The sequence below is a fragment of the Pseudopodoces humilis genome, chromosome 6, assembly GCF_049639895.1.
Source record: "Pseudopodoces humilis isolate 2021_Gansu_Grassland_sample_001 chromosome 6, ASM4963989v1, whole genome shotgun sequence".
Classification (NCBI taxonomy): Eukaryota; Metazoa; Chordata; class Aves; order Passeriformes; family Paridae; genus Pseudopodoces; species Pseudopodoces humilis.
The window spans coordinates 22,487,099-22,506,692 of record NC_142205.1 but is presented as its reverse complement, the minus strand read 5'-3'; the positions used below and the strand labels follow the sequence as shown (position 1 = coordinate 22,506,692).

At 35.7% G+C, this 19,594-nt stretch overlaps 1 protein-coding gene across 2 annotated transcripts in view; it reads right to left on the bottom strand.

Annotated features, from left to right (window-relative positions):
* Positions 1–19,594, bottom strand: part of FAM114A1 (family with sequence similarity 114 member A1) — a 30,040-nt gene that overhangs the window by 2,883 nt on the left and 7,563 nt on the right. For both annotated transcript variants that reach the window (XM_014263244.2, XM_005518034.3), the window contains exons 4-13: positions 14,774–14,887; positions 14,509–14,615; positions 12,800–12,934; positions 10,912–11,064; positions 8,562–8,685; positions 6,532–6,614; positions 5,310–5,477; positions 3,929–4,068; positions 2,606–2,678; positions 619–672 (exon numbers count right to left, since the gene is read on the bottom strand). In XM_014263244.2, coding sequence (XP_014118719.1) covers positions 619–672; positions 2,606–2,678; positions 3,929–4,068; positions 5,310–5,477; positions 6,532–6,614; positions 8,562–8,685; positions 10,912–11,064; positions 12,800–12,934; positions 14,509–14,615; positions 14,774–14,887 — 1,151 coding nt within the window. The remainder of the gene's footprint in view (positions 1–618; positions 673–2,605; positions 2,679–3,928; positions 4,069–5,309; positions 5,478–6,531; positions 6,615–8,561; positions 8,686–10,911; positions 11,065–12,799; positions 12,935–14,508; positions 14,616–14,773; positions 14,888–19,594) is intronic.

Sequence of the window (19,594 nt, the reverse complement as noted above, 5' to 3'; positions counted from 1 at the left end):
GTGATCTAACAGCATTAAAAATTTGTGCTGCAGATCCTATGAGTTTTAGGACATTATGAGGATAGTCCTTCATCTCAACCTCTTCTAGGTAAAACCGAGGTATGTTTACTCACCGTGCTTTTCTGAAGAAAAACAGACATGGTTCCAAGTAAAAGAAGTCATTCATGAACATTCTGGTGGTCTGACACACCATTATCCATGTGCTGACCAAGGCTGTTGCTAGACTGTGAATCTGTGTAGAAATCTAAATGCCTGCAGACAGGAAACACTGTAGCATACCTACAATCTAAATTTTAAAGGAAAGAATAGTCTGAAACTGCAACTTATTGCTGTGCTCTGACCAATACAGCAGCAGTTTCAGAGCTGGCCAGCTTCACTTCAGTAATACAGCTCTTAAGAATCCTCAGTAAATGCAACCTCACTACTACAGTGTTTGTGGGAGGGGCTGAACACAAAACTGGGACATTTATGCGCTGGCACTGAACAGCCAGAATGATATTTATTTATTTATTTTATTTAAACTATTTTAAAATAGTTTTTCCTTTAGAAATAAATAGGCCTGTCTCATTTCAAATAATTTTATTAGAACATTTTTTAATGTGAAGAAGTAGAGCTTACCTCTAATAGCACACTGTTGATGATGGGGTTAAGAACCTCTGCCTTCATATTACCCTGTAAACCAGAAAACAGAAAGCCAGGTCAAGAAATACATTTAACAGATATACACTGATATCTGAGATGTGGTTTTATGAGTTCTGTAAAGGTCTTCTTTCATCTTGATTCTTATTCATACTGTTTATCTCAGTACTGCTAGTAACTGTGTCTGCATTTCAAACTTACCTATACATTCCTATCACAGAGTACAATGAACTAAAAGAGGCCCAGGGTTTTACTTCTTCATTAATTTATGTACCGCAGAGTTTCAAACTGCCTACTTTCCTGTGAGGTGAGGTTTCTATAATGGCATTGATTTTCCATCTGTCTATCAGTGACCTTTTCACATCCCACAAAATTCTTAATCCCTTGCTCATTTTCAAGGACACAAAAAGGAAAAAGCCATGTCAGAAGAAAAGTTCTTAGAAGTTACACAAATATCTATGGTTAGGACAAAATGAAAGGTCCAGAGTAGCTCCCCTACAGAAGGAAAACCAGGTGAAACTCAGATCCCCAAAATGGAGAAAGCACGTGCTGGGCAGTGCAGGTTGGTTGGTGAAACAGCTCAGCATGCACAACATTTTTCTCGACCACCACAGAGGAAGAAAGATTGATACAATGAGTAGTGACACAACTAGAGGCTAGAAAATCATTAGGTCCTCTACTTTTTAAAATGGCAAAAGTTTTCCCTTTTTTATTCTTACTGTTCTTTGCATTGTGGTTCTTTATAACAACAGTAACCTCCAGCAAGAGTTGTTTTCTTTCAACGCTGAACACAATACTGATTAATTTAACTGTAGGATTTCCACTTACAACCTTGTAGCTCTTGTATTACAGATTTACAGAAACATGAAACTTCTTAATTGGAGAAAGATGGTAGAACCAAGGAAAGATGGCTAGAGAAAAGAAGCACATTTTTACTCTCAGTTACTAGAAAATCCATTACAAAATGCACTGTTTAGTGGGCCAGTTTAATATTTTGTGTGCAATTTATTTTTATATTTTTGTGCATGTATTTGTTTCAAGTGTCCCACAGGTATATTCTAAAGTACCATCTGAAAATGCAAAATAAGCATTTTTTCCTTACAGTAATTGGAAGTTATGTAAATTATTCATAATAAAAGCAAAGAAATAAATTGCATCCTTTCGTAATAACTATGAAAAAACATGCTCAGACATGTGCTGGAAGAGCTAATGGGAAACTGGAAAAATTTCCTTTGAATTACATTCATGTTTTCATGGAACAATCAGGAGAACCAGAATTTGTTCTTCTCTGATCGTTTAAAGAACAATTTCATCAACTGTACAATTTTTACCTCCAAATCATGCTATAATACTGAGATGTCAGTCATTCTTGAAGCACGTTGAAAGGCAGGATACTATTTCTAGCAAAGATGCTCATAGATAAACAGATGTTCTTAAACAGAATATCTCGTGATAGAAGACAGAGTGATTTTTTTAAGATGGTCCAAACAAGATTTTCTAATCTCTTAAATCTTTTGAAAACACTGCAGTGTTAAGCCAGAGGATCTAGTAAAGGCTAAGAAGACAACTGATGAAACCACCTTAAGATACTGCAAGTATAATCTGTTAATGACTTTTACACAAATTGTTCAAAAAGGATAGGCTAAGTTGGAAAAGAGATTATCATCAAGCTGTGTAACTTCAAATGTAGGGCCCTTCAATGTGAGAAGGTAAGAAATGTTGAGTAATGATCAGGAAAACCAGGAAATGGTTTCTAGAAAGAGAGATTTTACAAGGCAGGGGACAAAGTGTCATCTATCAAGGCTTATAAACTTTCCTTTCTGTAAAAATGTTCTTTGTTCTTGATCTGAGGAAAGAAGTGGCCTCTGCTGATATAAAGCCTCTGGACTCATGTAAGAATTTCTGTTTCAAGAGGTGAACTATGTTTGAAAAAGCCCAAATGCTACAGAAAACGTTGTCATCTTACCCCAGCTGCTGTTACAGAATCAGAAAACTTCTTTGATAAAGATGAAACTTCATTGCACATGGCACTTGTTAAACTGGTTTAAAAAAACAAGAGAGACAGATGTAAAAATACATCCTTCACCTATCAATAGATAAAAAACCCTATTACAAACTTTATATTGGAAGCAAAGATGTTCTTAAAGCAATTTTGCTTCTAAATATTTTAAAAATATTTAGGCATAAACTTTTCATGATAAAGTTTTTATATTCCTTCACTGAAAAATCCACTGCTGACTACAGAAGCAAACTGATGTATTGTTGCACACACTAATCTTTTTTGACAATGCAATGTTTCATTTGTTTAAATTCTTAACTTCTAGTTCAACCATGGCTTTTCTGACAATTGCAGAAACACAACTTCTGGGAATACTGTTGGAAATAAATCAAACTTGAATGAGAACAGTGAGAAGTTTTCTATGTGAACAATAAAACATCTACTCAGTGCTAAAAGGGAAAGACCACTTGTTAAAATATGAGAGAACAGGACCTAGTTCTGTTCTGAGATCTTTCATTGTTTACCTAGACATTCGCAAGTGTATCCCATAGGACCTCATTCTCCAAGGTGCACCATGCTTTAGCTCTGATTCTGAAATATACTTAATAAGTGCTTTGTTTTAGACTGAAGTGCTCCTATGGACTTTGCTATTCTTAGTAGCATTCTTAAGGATAAGCACTTGGTCAAATATTTTACTTACTTAGGAGTCAACTGTTTAAAATATCTTAACATGAAAACTAACTGAAATCAGTAGACTTAGTAACTACAGAGAGCTTGAGATTTGATTTAGAGTCCCACTATACTGACTGATTTCTTGAAATTCTGCGTGTTTTACTATGGTTAACTCTAAAATTGCTAACAAATGTGGTCTATTGTTTAGAACTACAGACTGATTTTTGTACATTTTTGGCAGATAAACACTAGATAATGAAACTGTTGGCAGATAGTAAGACTGCATTATACACTCTAAAAACAAATTCCATATATGCAGGCACAGTATCTTCTGCAGAGGAAACAGGAAATGCAACCTAAGTTGGCATGTACATTTGTTTGCTGGAGCAGAAACATCCTTTAGCCTGTGTATAGGTCATGTAAATATACATATGTCAGCCATGTCAAAAAACGACAGGTAGCCTACAGAACCTGATTTCATGAGAAAATACAGCATCGGGACCCCTAAAGCCAATCCTGTTTGTTGATCCATGAACATACTGTGTCTTCAAGCTGAATGGAACTTCATGAGTGCTATGCAAATGTCAAATGTTCATATATGAAGTACATAATACTCACTTTGTCAATACTTTTGCTTGCTCTTGAGCTGTTTTTTCTACTTCCTGGCCATGTAGAATTAATTCTGCTACTTTATGAAGCTGTTCAATACAACGAGCAGTTACCTCAGCCAGACTTTCAATGGACAGCATGTAGATTTCCTTAAATTAAAAATGGGAATAATATAATCAATAATAACAACACTGATAAATATATATATAATAGAATTTCAAACATAGGAACCCTTCCTACCACAACTGGAAATACCAACACATACATGGTGAAGTAGTATCAGCCCTAACATCATCCTCACAAACAATACTGGAAAATTAAATATCTACAGACTATAAAAAAAAGACATTCTACTTGCTCTGAAAAATTTGTAAGATCAAGTCTACTGCTTAATTGACTGGGAACTAGGTCAGGCTCTTGGATTTTCTAACATACCACTTTTAAACCTCATCCTAACAAACAGAAAGATACCTAAACTCTAGAATAAGTCATAATCATAATTATTTTCATATGGAGCCAAAAGTACTGAGTCATCCCTTAGGTGAATCTCTAGAGCAGAAATAGATAATGTGCCCAATAAAAAAGTGGCTTTTATCAACAATGATAGAACTCTAGACAGAACTGTGGGGTTACAGCTTTCTCAAGCTGATGCCAGCTGGTAATCTGCAATCACATAAAAATCTGTAATATATACAGTGTATATATTCTCTCTGCTTTTTTAGACATTCTTGTAAGGAAACAGGTAATTTCAAATTAGAAATAATACTCTCAACAAAGATAGCAACCACATTTAATACTGCCATTAACTTGACAGAAAATACTCAATTGCAATTAACTTTATCAGAACTGTCTAAATGAACACTTTTAGCCTTAAGAGCTATCTTTCATAAAGAGAATGAACAGTTGGTAGTTGCCTAAATAATATTTCAGTTTTGTCTGTTTATGATTTAAACTGCTTAAATAGTCTGAACATTTTTCCCATGTACTGTCACTGAGAGAAGGAGATACTAAGAAACATTGAGATACAATTTTCAGTGTGCATGTAATGTTTGACATTACACCTCAGAATCCCTCAGCTCACTGTATGTTGAGTATACACAGGCATACACACGAAAACACAGATATAAAACAATTAAAACATGTTAGAGAATCTGTTACTTTTAGATTTACTCATGGAAACATAATGACAGCAAGAATATTTACCTTAAATTACTAAATTGTACTTTAGGCTTCAGCTGGCTCTACTGTGAATAGTTGTATATTATTATTTCTTACTACTTCCATGAATTTAAAAATTAAGGATGACACATAAAGCCAACACACAAAGAAACAATCTTATCAAACAATGTCCACTCACTTAATGAAACTTATCCTCCATAAGTTATTTTACCTCCACAGTTTTGCTTTTGTCTACTTCTGTTTTATCACTCTCAATTTTATTGTCTTTTTGAGGCTTTTCTTCACCAGGTTCTTCAGGTTTTTCATTTAGCTCCTCTTCTATGTCTACTGGGGTAGACAAACTGGCTTCTTCCAGCCATTCATGAGCTTTTTTCCTAGCCTGCCAAACAAAGAACCCAACCCCAAAGTTCAGTTCTGAAAAGAGAATATCAGATGACATTCCTGATCATTAATTAACAGTAAATTTAATCACTTCCTTTTTATACTCAGAAATTTGAATGTATCAAGCCTCTGAGTGGCATTTAATTAAGTGTACATTTAAGAAACTGTAGGGGGAAGCATTTTGGACTGCATGAAGATGGATCATCCAGGGATAATTCCTCTAAAGGTATAATATTCCTAACCAACACATACAGCTGGTGTTAATTCCAAAGTCAGTATTTCAGCTTTAGTAGGTATCATTCAAATGAATTTACACAGAATTTTTTCTTACAGTTTCCCAAATAAGAAAATAAAAAGTGTGTATAAAAAAGAAAAAAAAATTGGAGAGTTAAGAGAGATATACTAAATTCTTAAAGGAAAAATAAATACAGAATCACTGTATCTGGAGCTGCTTTCCCTGACATGCAAACAGATCAAAGCTGAAGAGTCTTGAAGCTTTATACGATTTCAGACTACTGCTATGCTTAGTAGGAAATTTGTGATGTCTCTTTTTTAACATGAAGTCAAATTAAACACATTGAGACCTAAGCCTAAGCTAGTTATCCATAGTCTATCTATGTAGCTAGAGAGATAAACATTCAAGCCTAACATCAACAGATGAACCAGCTTTAAAGGGACCTAACAGTACAAATGTGACTAGTTATGTGACTAACTCCTACATAACTCACTTTTAGGGCAACAAAATTATTCTGAGCCTGACTTTTGTTCCCAGTATGTAAAACCAAATCTGCTGTGCTCATGTGCCCCGTTCTGCTGAGACACCCCTGGTTCAAGCTTTCTAACACTGGAAAGGGCTCATCCAACTGCACTGCCTTACTCATCTCACTTCTTCTGTGAAAGCTTTTCTATATTCAGCATTTTAGTCTCAATCTCCCGTACTTTGCTTTCTGAGCTGTCTGAAGTGAACTGGGTACTGCTGTGTGTCAGATTTCAGAACAAAGCCCTCCTTCTTTGCCCAAGAAACTGAAGGCAGCTCACTAACAGGTGCTAACCTTATTTAGCTTGTCAGGAGTAGCAGCAACATGCAATTCAAACAGCAGTTCTGTGAGCATGCTGACAAACTCTTCTCCCATATCTGCAGCAAGAAAAAACAAGACCATTTTTGTTAGTGTGTTACTGCATTTTATATGATCACCAAGTATTCCAGCACTTGAAAAACAATGACAGTGACACAAGAAAGGAATGTGTGGGGGTGTTCATGTATATGCACTAAAATTGTTGAACCGGGATATTCAATCGCATATTCACTGTGGTTACTGTCTTATTTAACCTCACGTATGAAAATATGGTGTTAATGCTTTCAAAATGTAGGTAAAGTCACTTTTTCTGATACTCTCCTCTTGTTATTTCATAAACAACTGAAATGATGCTGCAGTGAAAAATACATGAAAGGTTGCATAATCAAAATGAGAGGAAACATTAGAGAGGAGGGTATGTGTGTGGCTTTCTGACACTTGTACCAGAAAACAGTCATAATTGTTTCCGCAGTCATAGGAGGAAGAAATGTGCTTCACTGATGAGTGGTTAGCTTTTGCAGGGGCAAATCTGCAGCACAGTTTTATTTGGTCTCTCTTTTTTTTTTTTTAGGTGCTCACTGCCTTAGTTGCAGCCTATTCAAAACACCTGTAAATGTTTCAAGAACAGGATAAGAAGTTGTGCTTTACTGACAAAAACCAGAACTTCTCACCTTGAGAGAATACATCACTTTGTGCAAGAAACAGAGCTTCTCCTGGGAGTCGGTTTCAAAGCAAGGAACTATTTTCCACAGCAATTAAGGAACAACAGACATCTTATGAATCCTCACTCCTAAGCAGGTAATACACTTTATTGACTTCTATTTCTCATGACTCCATAGAGGAATGGGGTTTAAAGAGCAACTAAGAGGGGAAAAAAACAGCACAAAACTTTACCATACTAAGACTTTATGCTGAGCACTTGCTGTCCCCCTCAATGAGACATGATAAGTTCCCTGTGAGAGGGATCGGGCAAGCTGAGTAAAGCAGTGCCAGAAAGAGCAGTCTGAGAAGAAATTTCTCTCCTGTTAGAACATGTGGATGTTAACACAGTTTTGCTAACTTTTCTGAAGGTTAAAGAAATTGTATCTCACCATCTTGCAAAATGTAGTTTTTATGGGAAAAGTACCCCTGAGAAGATCAAGAGGATGTGGAAGAAATATCCTTTCATGTTTCTTTGTTTCCAAAACACAACAATATAGTCTTCAATGGCATAAGCCAGTCTTCAGTCAAGTCAAGGGGATTTTTGCTGTTAGCTCTAAGAGGTTTGGTATGGATCTCACAGACCTGGAGACATGAACCATGCTGCTTGTAAGCTGTCTTCTTATCCTTCTGTTCTAACCTGTTTCGGGGAATGCTATAATTTCTGACATTTATGTTTAAGACACCTATTTTGCCCCTAACCAAAGCACCCATCCATTTTATTGTAACTTTTGTGAGCCCAGCCCATTCTCTTCCATGCTGTGCCATATCAGAGCTATGAAAATGCTTATGCTGCTCTAACTTCATTCTCATACTCCACATGCCACATCTTGCCAAACAATACCTATAAAGCAGCTTTGCTACTATGTTTCAAAGTCACTTTCATTCAAAAAAATTCAGGGTTCCTTAAATTCTTTATGATACTCTAAGCAGAGTGAGGATGAAGTTGCTAAAAAGAAAAGCATTTCAAAGTACTTCAAAAGTTTCAGATTATACAATTTCTGTAAGAAAAGCTCAGTTATCTGAAAAGTTATTATTTTCCATATTTTTGATTTCATTGATGATATAGCATAACAATTTTATATTTATTTATGTTTGATCTTTCATATCTTGCACTTGAGTTACAATATAAATTAAAAATTAAGCACTGAACAGCTTCCAGAACTTTTAGAGTATTAATTTTAGTAACTACCTTATGAAGACTATCAGGATATCAGAAATTACAGTCTGGACTGGATTTTTTTTTTAATTACTAGATAAAGAAGTAGCAAATATTCATATGGTTTAATCTCTGTATTTTTAATTACCTTTTTGCACCTGCACCACTTCATCTTCTAATTCCTTTGGAACAAAGATATCTTTTATAGCAATTAAATCATTTTTCACAGTCTCCAACTGTTCTCCATCAAGTGTTGCTAAATGTGACTGAATCTGTAAAAGAAAGGACAGTAAGTATTACTAAATGTTAATTTAGAGCCTGAATCCAAAATAGACTAAGAAATGGAAACTTCCATTATGTCCAAATCTTTTCTCTAACCTCCCAACTTAGACATATTTTTAGATCTTGTCAACAGAATTTGTTGAGTATCACAAAAATTACACCAGCCTTGCCAGATCATCAGGTCTCTTCCTTCCTCCAGAATGAGTTTCAAACTATATAAATCTGTGGTTTAACTACAAACTGTAATAGGCATTTTCAGATTGCCTGGATGAAGACATCAGGCAAAAAGAGCACAGGCATAATGATTAGTCTGAGCACTCATGGGAAGAGCTGGAAAAGGTTGCCTTCAAAATGCAGCCAAAATTATTGACAGTCTACCTGTTCTGAAGAATGTATTGGCAGGTCTTTGCATGTCTCAGCTATCTGCAAGTCCCTGCATCTCTTAGGATGGCACACCCAAGAGGGATGGAAACAGATTCTTTGAATCACTGTTTGTACTACAGCTATACGGTGTTAACCCTGTGAGTAGAGCACTCCTTCTGCCTATGGAAGCCAAGAGAAATGCCCTTGCTCCCCTTGATACAATGTTTTACCATTATGTTTGTTTCAAGGGGCTTTTTCAAAGATTGCTTGACAGATGTACAGACTACCTAAGTGCCAGGCTGGAGACAGCTCTTATTTTCTTACTGGTGTGTCCTTGTGTCCAGCTCCTGTGCTAAGGGTTAAACACAAGATAAAGCTGTGACACCCGAGTCAGATTGTGAAGCACTACATAAGGCTTTTTTCCTCCCTTTCCATAGAACTGTCTATTTCAAGGGCTAACTGAGAACTTCTTTTGACAGAGACTTTTAAAATAAAAGCTTAAACATACATGTCTTCAGTACATCTTGCACTCCTCCTGTGGCTTTTGGGTTGTTAAAAGTGGTCTCAAGTTTACAGTACTCCTGTGTATTACAGTACTCTTTTCTGTACACAGCATACTAATTCTGTAATATTATATGTCTATGTGCCTCTGTGTGTGGTAAGTGGAACATTTATCTGGGTATTGGACTTGTCGACCCACACAGTTATCATCAGTCCTTTTAGACTGAGTAGGACTATGAACATGTCTAGGATATAAATGAAGTGCATCAGAAACCTCATGGTAATAACCTCCACTTGTCTTGCTTAACCTGTGGTATTTCACAGCAAAATAAAAATATTGCTGACACACGCAATTAACCTGAATTTTTTTTCTATCTGATTCTTTCCTGTTTAGTGGGTAGGAGTTTTTGGCCATTTTTGGTTTTGCTCCCAAAAGCAGACCCTTGAACCTTACATGTGTGGTTTCAACATATAGTTTTTCATCTAGATAACAATGAAATATAAAACCAACATTGACAGTATGCACCTAGCTGTTATTAATATAAGCTTCTTTTATTTGTGAGAGCAAATAAAATATTTTAAAATGTAAGTTGGTTATATTGTATTAAGAAGTATATATACATATATATATATTTTTTTTTATTAAGTATAGGCAAAGAACGCTAATTACAATAACAAACAAAAAAGAAAACTTGTATTTCAGAAATTTATTTAGGAAGCTGTTCCAGTACAGAAATACCACTGCTAGGAATCTACAAAATTCTATTAATTCTGTCAGAGATCTACTGATGTACTAGCTGAGCAAATAAATTGAGAGTTGAAATTGAAATATATATTTATCAGATAGGTCTTATTAACATTACCATCTTCAGTGAAACATTTGTATACTTCCAGTAACAGTATCTTAGTGTAGTTCTATGTAATTTTAAAAACTAACACAATAAGAAGTAAATAAGTAATCTGGAACTAATTTTAATTCACCAGCCTCCATGTGTAGTAAGTCTGGAATTCCTGAATATAAGTGTACCTGATTTCAACCAAAATATTTCAACCTCATTGCAAATTCTGCAAGGAATTTGCAAGAAATCTGCAGTGTCACAGGCTGTGTATGGCACACTATATATGGTCCTAACAAAAATACCTGTCAGTTATGAAGTTTGAGTTAATCTTGTAGTTACATTTTAGATGTATTGAGTTCCTAAAATCCAGGACTAGTCCATAGGATCAATTCAGCTTTCTCTGAACTTGATGGAAAACTTACTGTTCACTTTATATGCATCTGCAGAATAAAATTAATGTAAAGATAATTTTTTTTACCAACCATATTGATTTATGCTGTCTGTATACTGTACCTGAGCTTCACTTTCATTTGATAGGATTTCCAGAGCTTCAAGATGAGACAAACCTTGGAATTCATCAAAAAGTAGTCCATAATGTGCTGTTCTTTCAACTGTAACTTGCTGGGCCCGCCTCTGTTTCTCTTTTTCTTTGGCTTCTCGCAACAGCTGTAAAAATATACATAATTTCATGTTTTATTGATAGTAATGTGTGACAGATTTTATTACTATCTGGTTCTGTGTGTCTAGAAGTAGTAATAAAATCTGGGACAATATCATACCTGCTGAGCTAAAATTCTAGAGATGAAATATCTAATTATTTTTTGATAATTTTCTTTGATAAAATATTTATATAGTACTCTAAGCGGGGTTTTCTTAATGGTAATTGCTAACCATCTCTCTTTAAGATACAATGAACAAAAAAAACAATCTTGCTTATTTTTTTCAAAAGCAATGTCAGCTACAGATAGCAGATAATAAATTTCACCACCAGTTATAATGAAAGACAAAGGACTATTTCATGTGCAGCTTTAAAAAGCCATGTAATCCATTCTGCAGACCACAAAATGGGAAGAGTATAATTTTCAGGATCTACCAACTTGCATAAATAATGCACCTACATAAATATTTCCTATAAAATACTCTTAGCAAATACTAAAGTCAGTTTTATGTGATAGCGGGACTGACAAAAGAGACTGATGACTTAGACCAAAGGTGGGGCAGAACTACCCTCTATATACTTGGGTATATTTTGGTGTGCTTTTAATACACTTCTATCAGTGTATAAGAAGGATAGAATAGTGTATCCAACAGGACCTTCTTCCTTCTATTCATGGACAAAATGGCCTCTCATGAATTTCCTACAGTAAAGGTGGCAAATACATCTGAACTGTCCATTAGGTCACATACAAGTCTCTGAATACAGGTGAACTCCCACCACTTATGTTGTTATTCCATCATTCAAAATTCCTACAATATTGTCTTCAGTGATTCATTTAGTACAAAAGACTTAAAATGGTACATTTTTCCTCTGAAGTCTCCATCTTCAAAAGTTAACTCACAAGGCTGTATGAACAAATCACTGAAAAACACTGAAAGTGTGACCCATGAGAATTGATTTATGTTGTATTCTGCCTCAGACTCTGCAAAACTATGCATGTTGTTAAAGGAGACATTCACAAAAGCTCATTTTAACCTTGTGGACCTTAACAAGGGTTAATTGCTTTTGATCTACTATGACAGTATAAGTCTATTAACTCAACATAATGATGAATATGACAGATGTTTCATCTCAAAAGAAAAACCTTACTCTTCTATACAAGGAAGTAAACATGCAGTAAACATAGCTTCTTTTCAATGTCTATTGTTTTCCCTCCTTTCAGCATCTGGAGAATTTAAGTAATTTTCTTGTATTCTTCTTTTGTTTTTATTGTATCTCTGAGCTTTAAAAACATGTGAGTCACAACTGTGTAAGGGTACTATTAAATTAGATGGACATTGAGATACAACTTTTTACATGTTTAATTCCTAATGAAACATTAGCGTTACTGACTTCCAAGAAAAACAGTATAGTAATGTTTATGCTGGAAGATATCTATCTACAGCTGTTACCAAGACACCAACAATTTGATTTTGTTTTCAGAGTGTAATGATTTATCACCACATATAACACCTTATTTAAATCAGCAATTGCATATGTAATTATGTAGAAAAGATGATTTCACATTATCTTTTGTTGTTCTGTGAAGAAAAATGAAGTAGAGAAACTATAAAGCATAATATTTATTTCCATAAGCCCAGCCAGCATCTACTGCAATAAATAAATCCTCTCCCCGAGGCATGTGAAATTCTGGAAAAAGAATGTGAAATTGCATTGACAGAGCAGTATTTAAATATATCCAACCTGAGATAGTGAGACTGTTCTTGCCATAAGTGTTTTGGTTCTCTTAAATCCAGGATCACTTTCTGCAAGGACATTCATGGTTGTCTTCCCAATAAATTCCAAAGCATCTAAGCCTCCAGATAACACACTTTTCCCCTGTATAAAATAATGCAATGTGGTTATTTTCTTCCTAGTTTAGGCTAATATGAACTGTAAAGAGAAGTGCTTTTTTAGACATCAACTTTGAACATTCAGGTCCCTAAATTTCCTATACTTTAACTAACAAGAGGATTGATGCATTTACTTTGTTCTGGATACATTTTCCAAAAGAAAAAAAAAAACAAAACTACTTACACCAGAGGAAATGTAACAATTGTTGTAAAAAATAAAAAATAAAAAAAAGAATATATCATAAAAGGGCTGGAGCACATCTCCTGTGAAGACAGGAGAAGATCTGACAAGACGGGCTGTTCAGCCTGGAGTAGAGAATGCTCTGAGGAGACCTTCCAGCAGCCTTCCGGTACCTAAATGGGGCCTTACAGGAAGGCTTGAGAGGGACATTTTGCAAGGGCAAGAAGTTTTTGGACAAAAGGGAATGGCTTTACTTTGAAAGAGGGCAGATTAAGATTGGATATCAGGAAGAAATTCTTCACTATGAGGATGGTGAAGCACTGGAAGAGGTTGCCCAGAGATGTGGTGAATGCCCCACCCCTGAAGTATTAAAGGCCAGGCTGGATCAGGCTTTGAGCAGCCTGGTTTAGTGGAAGTTGTCCATGCCCAAGGTAGGGGCATAGGAACTAGGTAATCTTTAAGTTCCCTTCCAATCCTAAATATTCTGTGGCTCTATCATTCTATGAATGCCACTTTCATCCATTTCATCCAATGGCATCTGGTTTGTAGGAACTTGTTTTAGACATGAATAATATGGAGCCAAATCCATCATGGACAGAATACTCTGCCTTACCTGGTTTTTAAAACTTTAACACTTGTGATGACTCTGGAACTGTCTATTTAAATACGTTTTTCTATGTCTTCATATTTTGTATGTAAACTGAAGAAGTAGTTTCACTGGCTAAAGATTTCCATTTCAACCTGGATTGTGTGTGTGTCAGATACTCAAATGCTGATGTAATTTGATATATAGTAGAAATCCCTACCAAAGTCTCCAATGGCATTACAGGTGACTTACTGAGACCTTAAGTGATTCTTTTTGTACCACACTGACCACTGATGAATCAATGAAGTCTCTCCAAGCTGCCTACAAGCACATTTCTCTTATTTGTAAATCTTGTATAATGCTCAAGTAATCTTACCGGTGGTCAGCTGTCACAAGCCACATCATGCTCCAGGTTCTGTAGAAACAGTCTTAGGAATAATCTATAGGAATCTCCTTCTGTTCCCAAAATCTTTGATACTAGAGTGATGAGGCAGTCAGACTGAGCAGGATAGACAATAAAAAAGAACTGCCATTTCATAAAACTTGCTCAGTGGGGAATTAATCTTCTATGCTTTTGCAGCCAATGTTTAAAGTCTCTTTTAATTTCAAGTGAAACACCATACTTAAATGTGTAAAAAATAGTTGTTTTATCATGGAAAAGACTCCCAAACAGACTTACAAAAGAACTGTTTTTTACGAAGACCTAAAACTTAAAAAATGTGACCTACAGTGAAGTTGAACCTAAAAATAATGAAAAATAACTAGAGCAGAGAGACGAGCTAAAATGACTCACTGTGTTTTGTACAGCGCTAGTGATAGCTGACAGCATGCCACGAGATCCAGATGAAGGAGAAGAAGGAATATTTTCAGAAGAGTTTTGGTTCAGAGAATCTTCTGCTTCTAACAAAAGAAAAAAAGCAGGCTACAGCATCATTTCAACCCTGCAAGTCACAAATTACAGTGAACTGGTTTCTGTAACCAAAATCTTACAATTTTTAAAATTGAACTAATTTGGCAGGGTAAAGAGTTTTGTCCAATTTCAGTGGACTTGAACTTACGAGTAAGTGGTGTTTCAGCTGCAGGAGGCTCTGCTGTTTCCAGAGATGCTGAACTTGCACTATGAATTCTTAGCGTAGTTCCTGCTTTTTCCTTTACTGCTGTTATCCCATGACCTGTAGCAGAGGCATATTTTAGACTACATGATTTGAAAACTCATTACTAGCAGTGCATAGTGTTCTTATACTTCATGAATTATGACAAAATATCTATTAAACTTACTTCAATTGCTTAATTTTCTCTAGGTTAATAATTCACTTCTACTATATTTATATTAACTGAATATAAATTAAAAAGCTGAAATATAACACAAATTATGCTCAATCTGAAAAGTAAAAGTTATTTCAGTGGTACACGTAAGTTTAGTTCCCTGCTTTTCAAAATGCTAAATATCGTATTGCAATCAGTTTAAATGGAAACTCACAGTCCTCTTAAGGCCATAGGGTAGGACCTCATGTAGTTTTCAGAATTCTAGAACAATTAACCCAAAGTTAATGGTTGTGTATGACTGCAAGACTGAAGCAAGGAAATCGTTCTTCAGTCCTCTGCATAGGCGCTATGTTTTTAGGAATACTGACTCCAGTCATCAAAGTTATTTCAGGATTTAAGCTCCTTAGCTTCTCATTTGAAGTAAAATTCTGAAGTGTCTCTCCCCAAAGCTACTATTTAAATACACTTTGTAAAGTCTGCTGATGTCACTTGACACAGGCAAAACGATTGCTCCAGTGGCAGGTTATCTCCTACAGAGATGTTACCACCTTTACATGGTTCATATGCAGTAACTCCCTAGCCCTCTATTAAAATTATATACTTTTAAAAAGAAGTATAAATGTTGCTATCTTTTTCCTCTGAGTACTTTTGATAGAATATTTTTGCCTTGTGGTTTTCTACACAGAGTTTATTTACACTAGCAGATCACAGGGACTGGTAATATCTCCCTATAAGATAGGGTAGACTGACTGGTAGTCAGTCAAAGGAGGCACTATCTTACTAATCTGCTTTCAACTGTAGTTGAAAAGTGCTGCCCTTAAGAAAGACTACTCTAAAATTGTCTGCCTATTTTGCTTCTGGCTATGTGCACAAGTATATCCATGATACACTTCTCTCATTACAAGCAGTCCAGCTGTTAATCTTCCTTAGCTGGAAGTTTCAGTGTATCAGCTGAGGTGCAACAAGTGAACAAGAAACCATGTGAGCAATATTTCTTTCCAACACAAAATGAAATAGTTTCAGCGACAGGATTTTATTTTTATCTTTTACAGTACACTGTTAGTGCATCTTGCATGAAACCAATCACTTTTAGCAGCAGGACAATCCAGAATGCTTTGACTATCTGCCTAATGACTTATAAGAAATGTTAATGATAATTTCATACTTCTTTGGTTCAACTGAACTGTAAATAGATAAATTATTTCATAAAAGGCATTAATACAGATAGGCAGGCAGATATCTAGACTTCTAAGGCACAAAGTTATGCATAATGATTCATTATGTGGTGTCCATATTTTCCCACAACCGTGTGCATTCTATTAGAGAAGTTCAAAGCATCTTTTCTGAGTTACATTAACTACAGCAAAATAACCTATCACTTGACAGTGTTCTGCAGCACTCTGAATAAACATATACATCTATATCTGTGCGTGTAGTGATACAAATATGCTTTTGAACATCTGATTCAAGAAAGAGGCAGTAAATCTATTTGAAATGGAGTAGAAAAAAAGGAACGCTTAGATTTATGATTCTGTGATTTCCAGATGAAATACACATCAGGCGGTCTGTGACTTCAGTAATTAATACTCTAGACGTGAAGCAGCACCTCTGAAGGATCACATACAAGAAAACTGGTCTATCTGGAGGTAAACACAAAGAACAGATATCCCCTAAGGAACAGACCTGCAGATACAAGGAATTTCAGAGGCTGCACAAGGTCCTAATCTTTTATACTGTTAACAGCCTAGACAGATAAATGCTTTTATCTGTCTAAAGAAAATATGACCTTAATCTATTTTATCTGTGTCTTTCAAAAAACAGAAGTGTGTTCAACTGTGTGGGTCATACCAGATTATGCACCACAATGTTTAAGTCATTGCTGGATAATTTCTTGACTTTTGCAAAGTCTATTCCAATGCAGATACTGGAGAGCAGTGTACTGCATGGTCTAATCCCAATCTCCCACATATTTTAATGAGCTCAATGAAAATATTAGCACAGATAGATTCTGGAGTCATTTGTTTAATCCCCAAATTCCTGGGAATCAAATCACTATTAATTGTGCTTTTACACTAATATAATAGATACTGCATGTCACAGTCCTTTCCATTGCTTCTGCTCACAACTTTTTAAATGAGCAAGAGTTTTATTTGTTTCATTGACTTAATCAGCTTGACTTGGTAACAAAATACTATGGTCCTGTAGTCATATAAAAAAATCCTATAAATTTTTTCAATTAAAAAAATTTGAATTGTCTGCAAAAGTTATGCATTTTCAGATCAATTTCCCACTTTTTTTCCCTGTGATTTTTTTTTTATAGCCTTGAACTGGTTCCTGTAGTTTTGCAGACAAGTTAACACATTGATGAAGAGAAAGCACACAGTTGCTGTATTGATATTTACTGACCTACAAAAGGCAGCATTTTTGGGGCTATGGTTACATGCACTAGAATAATAAGTAAATACTCCAGGTCAGCTAGGGGTGGCTTTGCTGAGCTAAGCTATATGGCATGTATGTTTGACTGAAGCAGCAAAACCAGATGAGATCAGAAGACCACAATTGAAGCAACCATTAGATACACATACATGCACAAACAGAGCAGAAATGCATGTTGCCTTGGAAATGAAAATGATTATTTGTAATTTCAAAAGGCACAGAAATAAAAGAGGTCATGGGAGAGAAGCCTACAATTTAAAGATGCACTCATTTTGTTACGCTGGGTGTGCTAATGCAACTGAGCTGAGACCTCTGACTCTTCTGTAACAGCAGACAGAAGAGCTATGCAATGGGCATTGTTAACTGCGAGCTTTTGGAAGAATGCACGCTTTTTTCCCTGTGTTGTTGCTTTTGCTTCTCTTGCCTCCATGATTTCTTGCCTTTCTATTGGCTGGAAATTTCCACAGAATGTCATTGTTCATGCTCCCAGCTGGGATCTCTCATTTGAAAAGAGAGGCTTTGCTAACACTGTCTAACAATATGACCTGCCTTTTGGTTTGCCGTATCTGCCCAAGGCCAGATTACAGCACTCACAAATGTTGTAGTCAGATACATTCCACTTCACTGCAAGCTGTCTTATCTTCTACCTCCCAGCTTAGTAGCTTTGGATTCCCAGCAGAGCTGAGAGAGGCAGACACCTCTGGAGGGCAGTTCACTATGTCTGAAACCTAAACCACTCTGTATAGGAATCACTGATCGCTTGTCCATCTAGTACTCACAGGCAATTGGACTCTCTGATTCAGTGGTACAGGTGGGGAGGAGTTTGTCCCTTGCTACCACACTGCCTTTGTAACCTGTGTCCTACCATGGGAGCACATCTAATGAAGAACTGATAAAAATTTAGTCTAGTAACATGAGTGAAGTCTCATCTAGCTCAAGCTAAAGATGAAGACCAAGGCCTTAAATGAGCATCTTTCACCAGATGAGGAGCTGAGGAACCTGAAACTGGCTGGAAGAGAATCACACCAATACATGAAGTATTGGGATGTGGAAAATCCAGCTGTGCTCTGGTTTTGTACGCTAAAAAGTGGGACCCCGTTGTGCTCCCTTTTAGGCTATCCCATTGGCATTCCATTCTCTTCAAGCCTTTACAAAATTTCTCTTCCTTGCAGTTAAAGAAAAAAAAACCAGGCTAGATTCTTATAATACCTATGCATCTAGTCTACAAATGAGGAATAACTCAAATTAATCTAGTAAATGAGACTAGATTTAGATCTCCTTATTGCAAGCATAAAAGGTTTCAATAATAGCAATAAGCATAAATGTTGTTACACCATTTTATCAGTTCTCAGTCTCTTCTAGATATGAACCCATCCTAGAAGACATAAAGAAAGCAAAGGGGACTGCCAACCCCAAATGCATCCACATTTCCTTCCATTTGTTACTTGCATTCAGCATTCTTAGAAAGGACTAACTGTAAAAAAGGGCTTTGCTGCTACAGCAGCTGAGAAGTATTATTTACAAAATAAGTTGTGACCACCATGTGATTTCAACCCAAAGTTGTTTTCCCTTAATCAGCTGAATTTATGAAATAAAAAAAGTCTGAAGACATTAACTATCCTCTTTATCATCACATAAAGTACAAGCATAACTAAAGTACAAGCATAACACCCAGTCTTCTTTTTTTAATATTCTACTTTACTTTGCAACAGGGGAATAATATCTATAGAGAAAAGACATTTGCAACATTTGAATACTTTAGTTTCACATTATCTGCAGCACTGGCATTTCTGTTCCACAGAGAAGTCAACTTAAGATATGCAATGGAGATTATTACACATACCCATGCACAATAATATCCAAGCTCATGAACACAGTGACATCTCAACTGACATTTTGTTCTGTCATACTGAGTGACAAAAAGTGCTTTTCAGCATACCAAGGGAAATTATTGGTGTCTGATATTTTCATGTGCTATTCTCATAGTTAAGGAACTAGATGAGAATATATAGAAGAACAAAATAATCAAGATAGCAGAACATTAATTACAAACAATACATTAGAAAGATGCATTACGCAGACTTATAATATGAATTTCAGGGATCATGTGAATCAAACTGCTGGGTTATTTTCTTATTACTTCGTGTGAATGTATTGACAGGTGCCTAGTCTTAGCC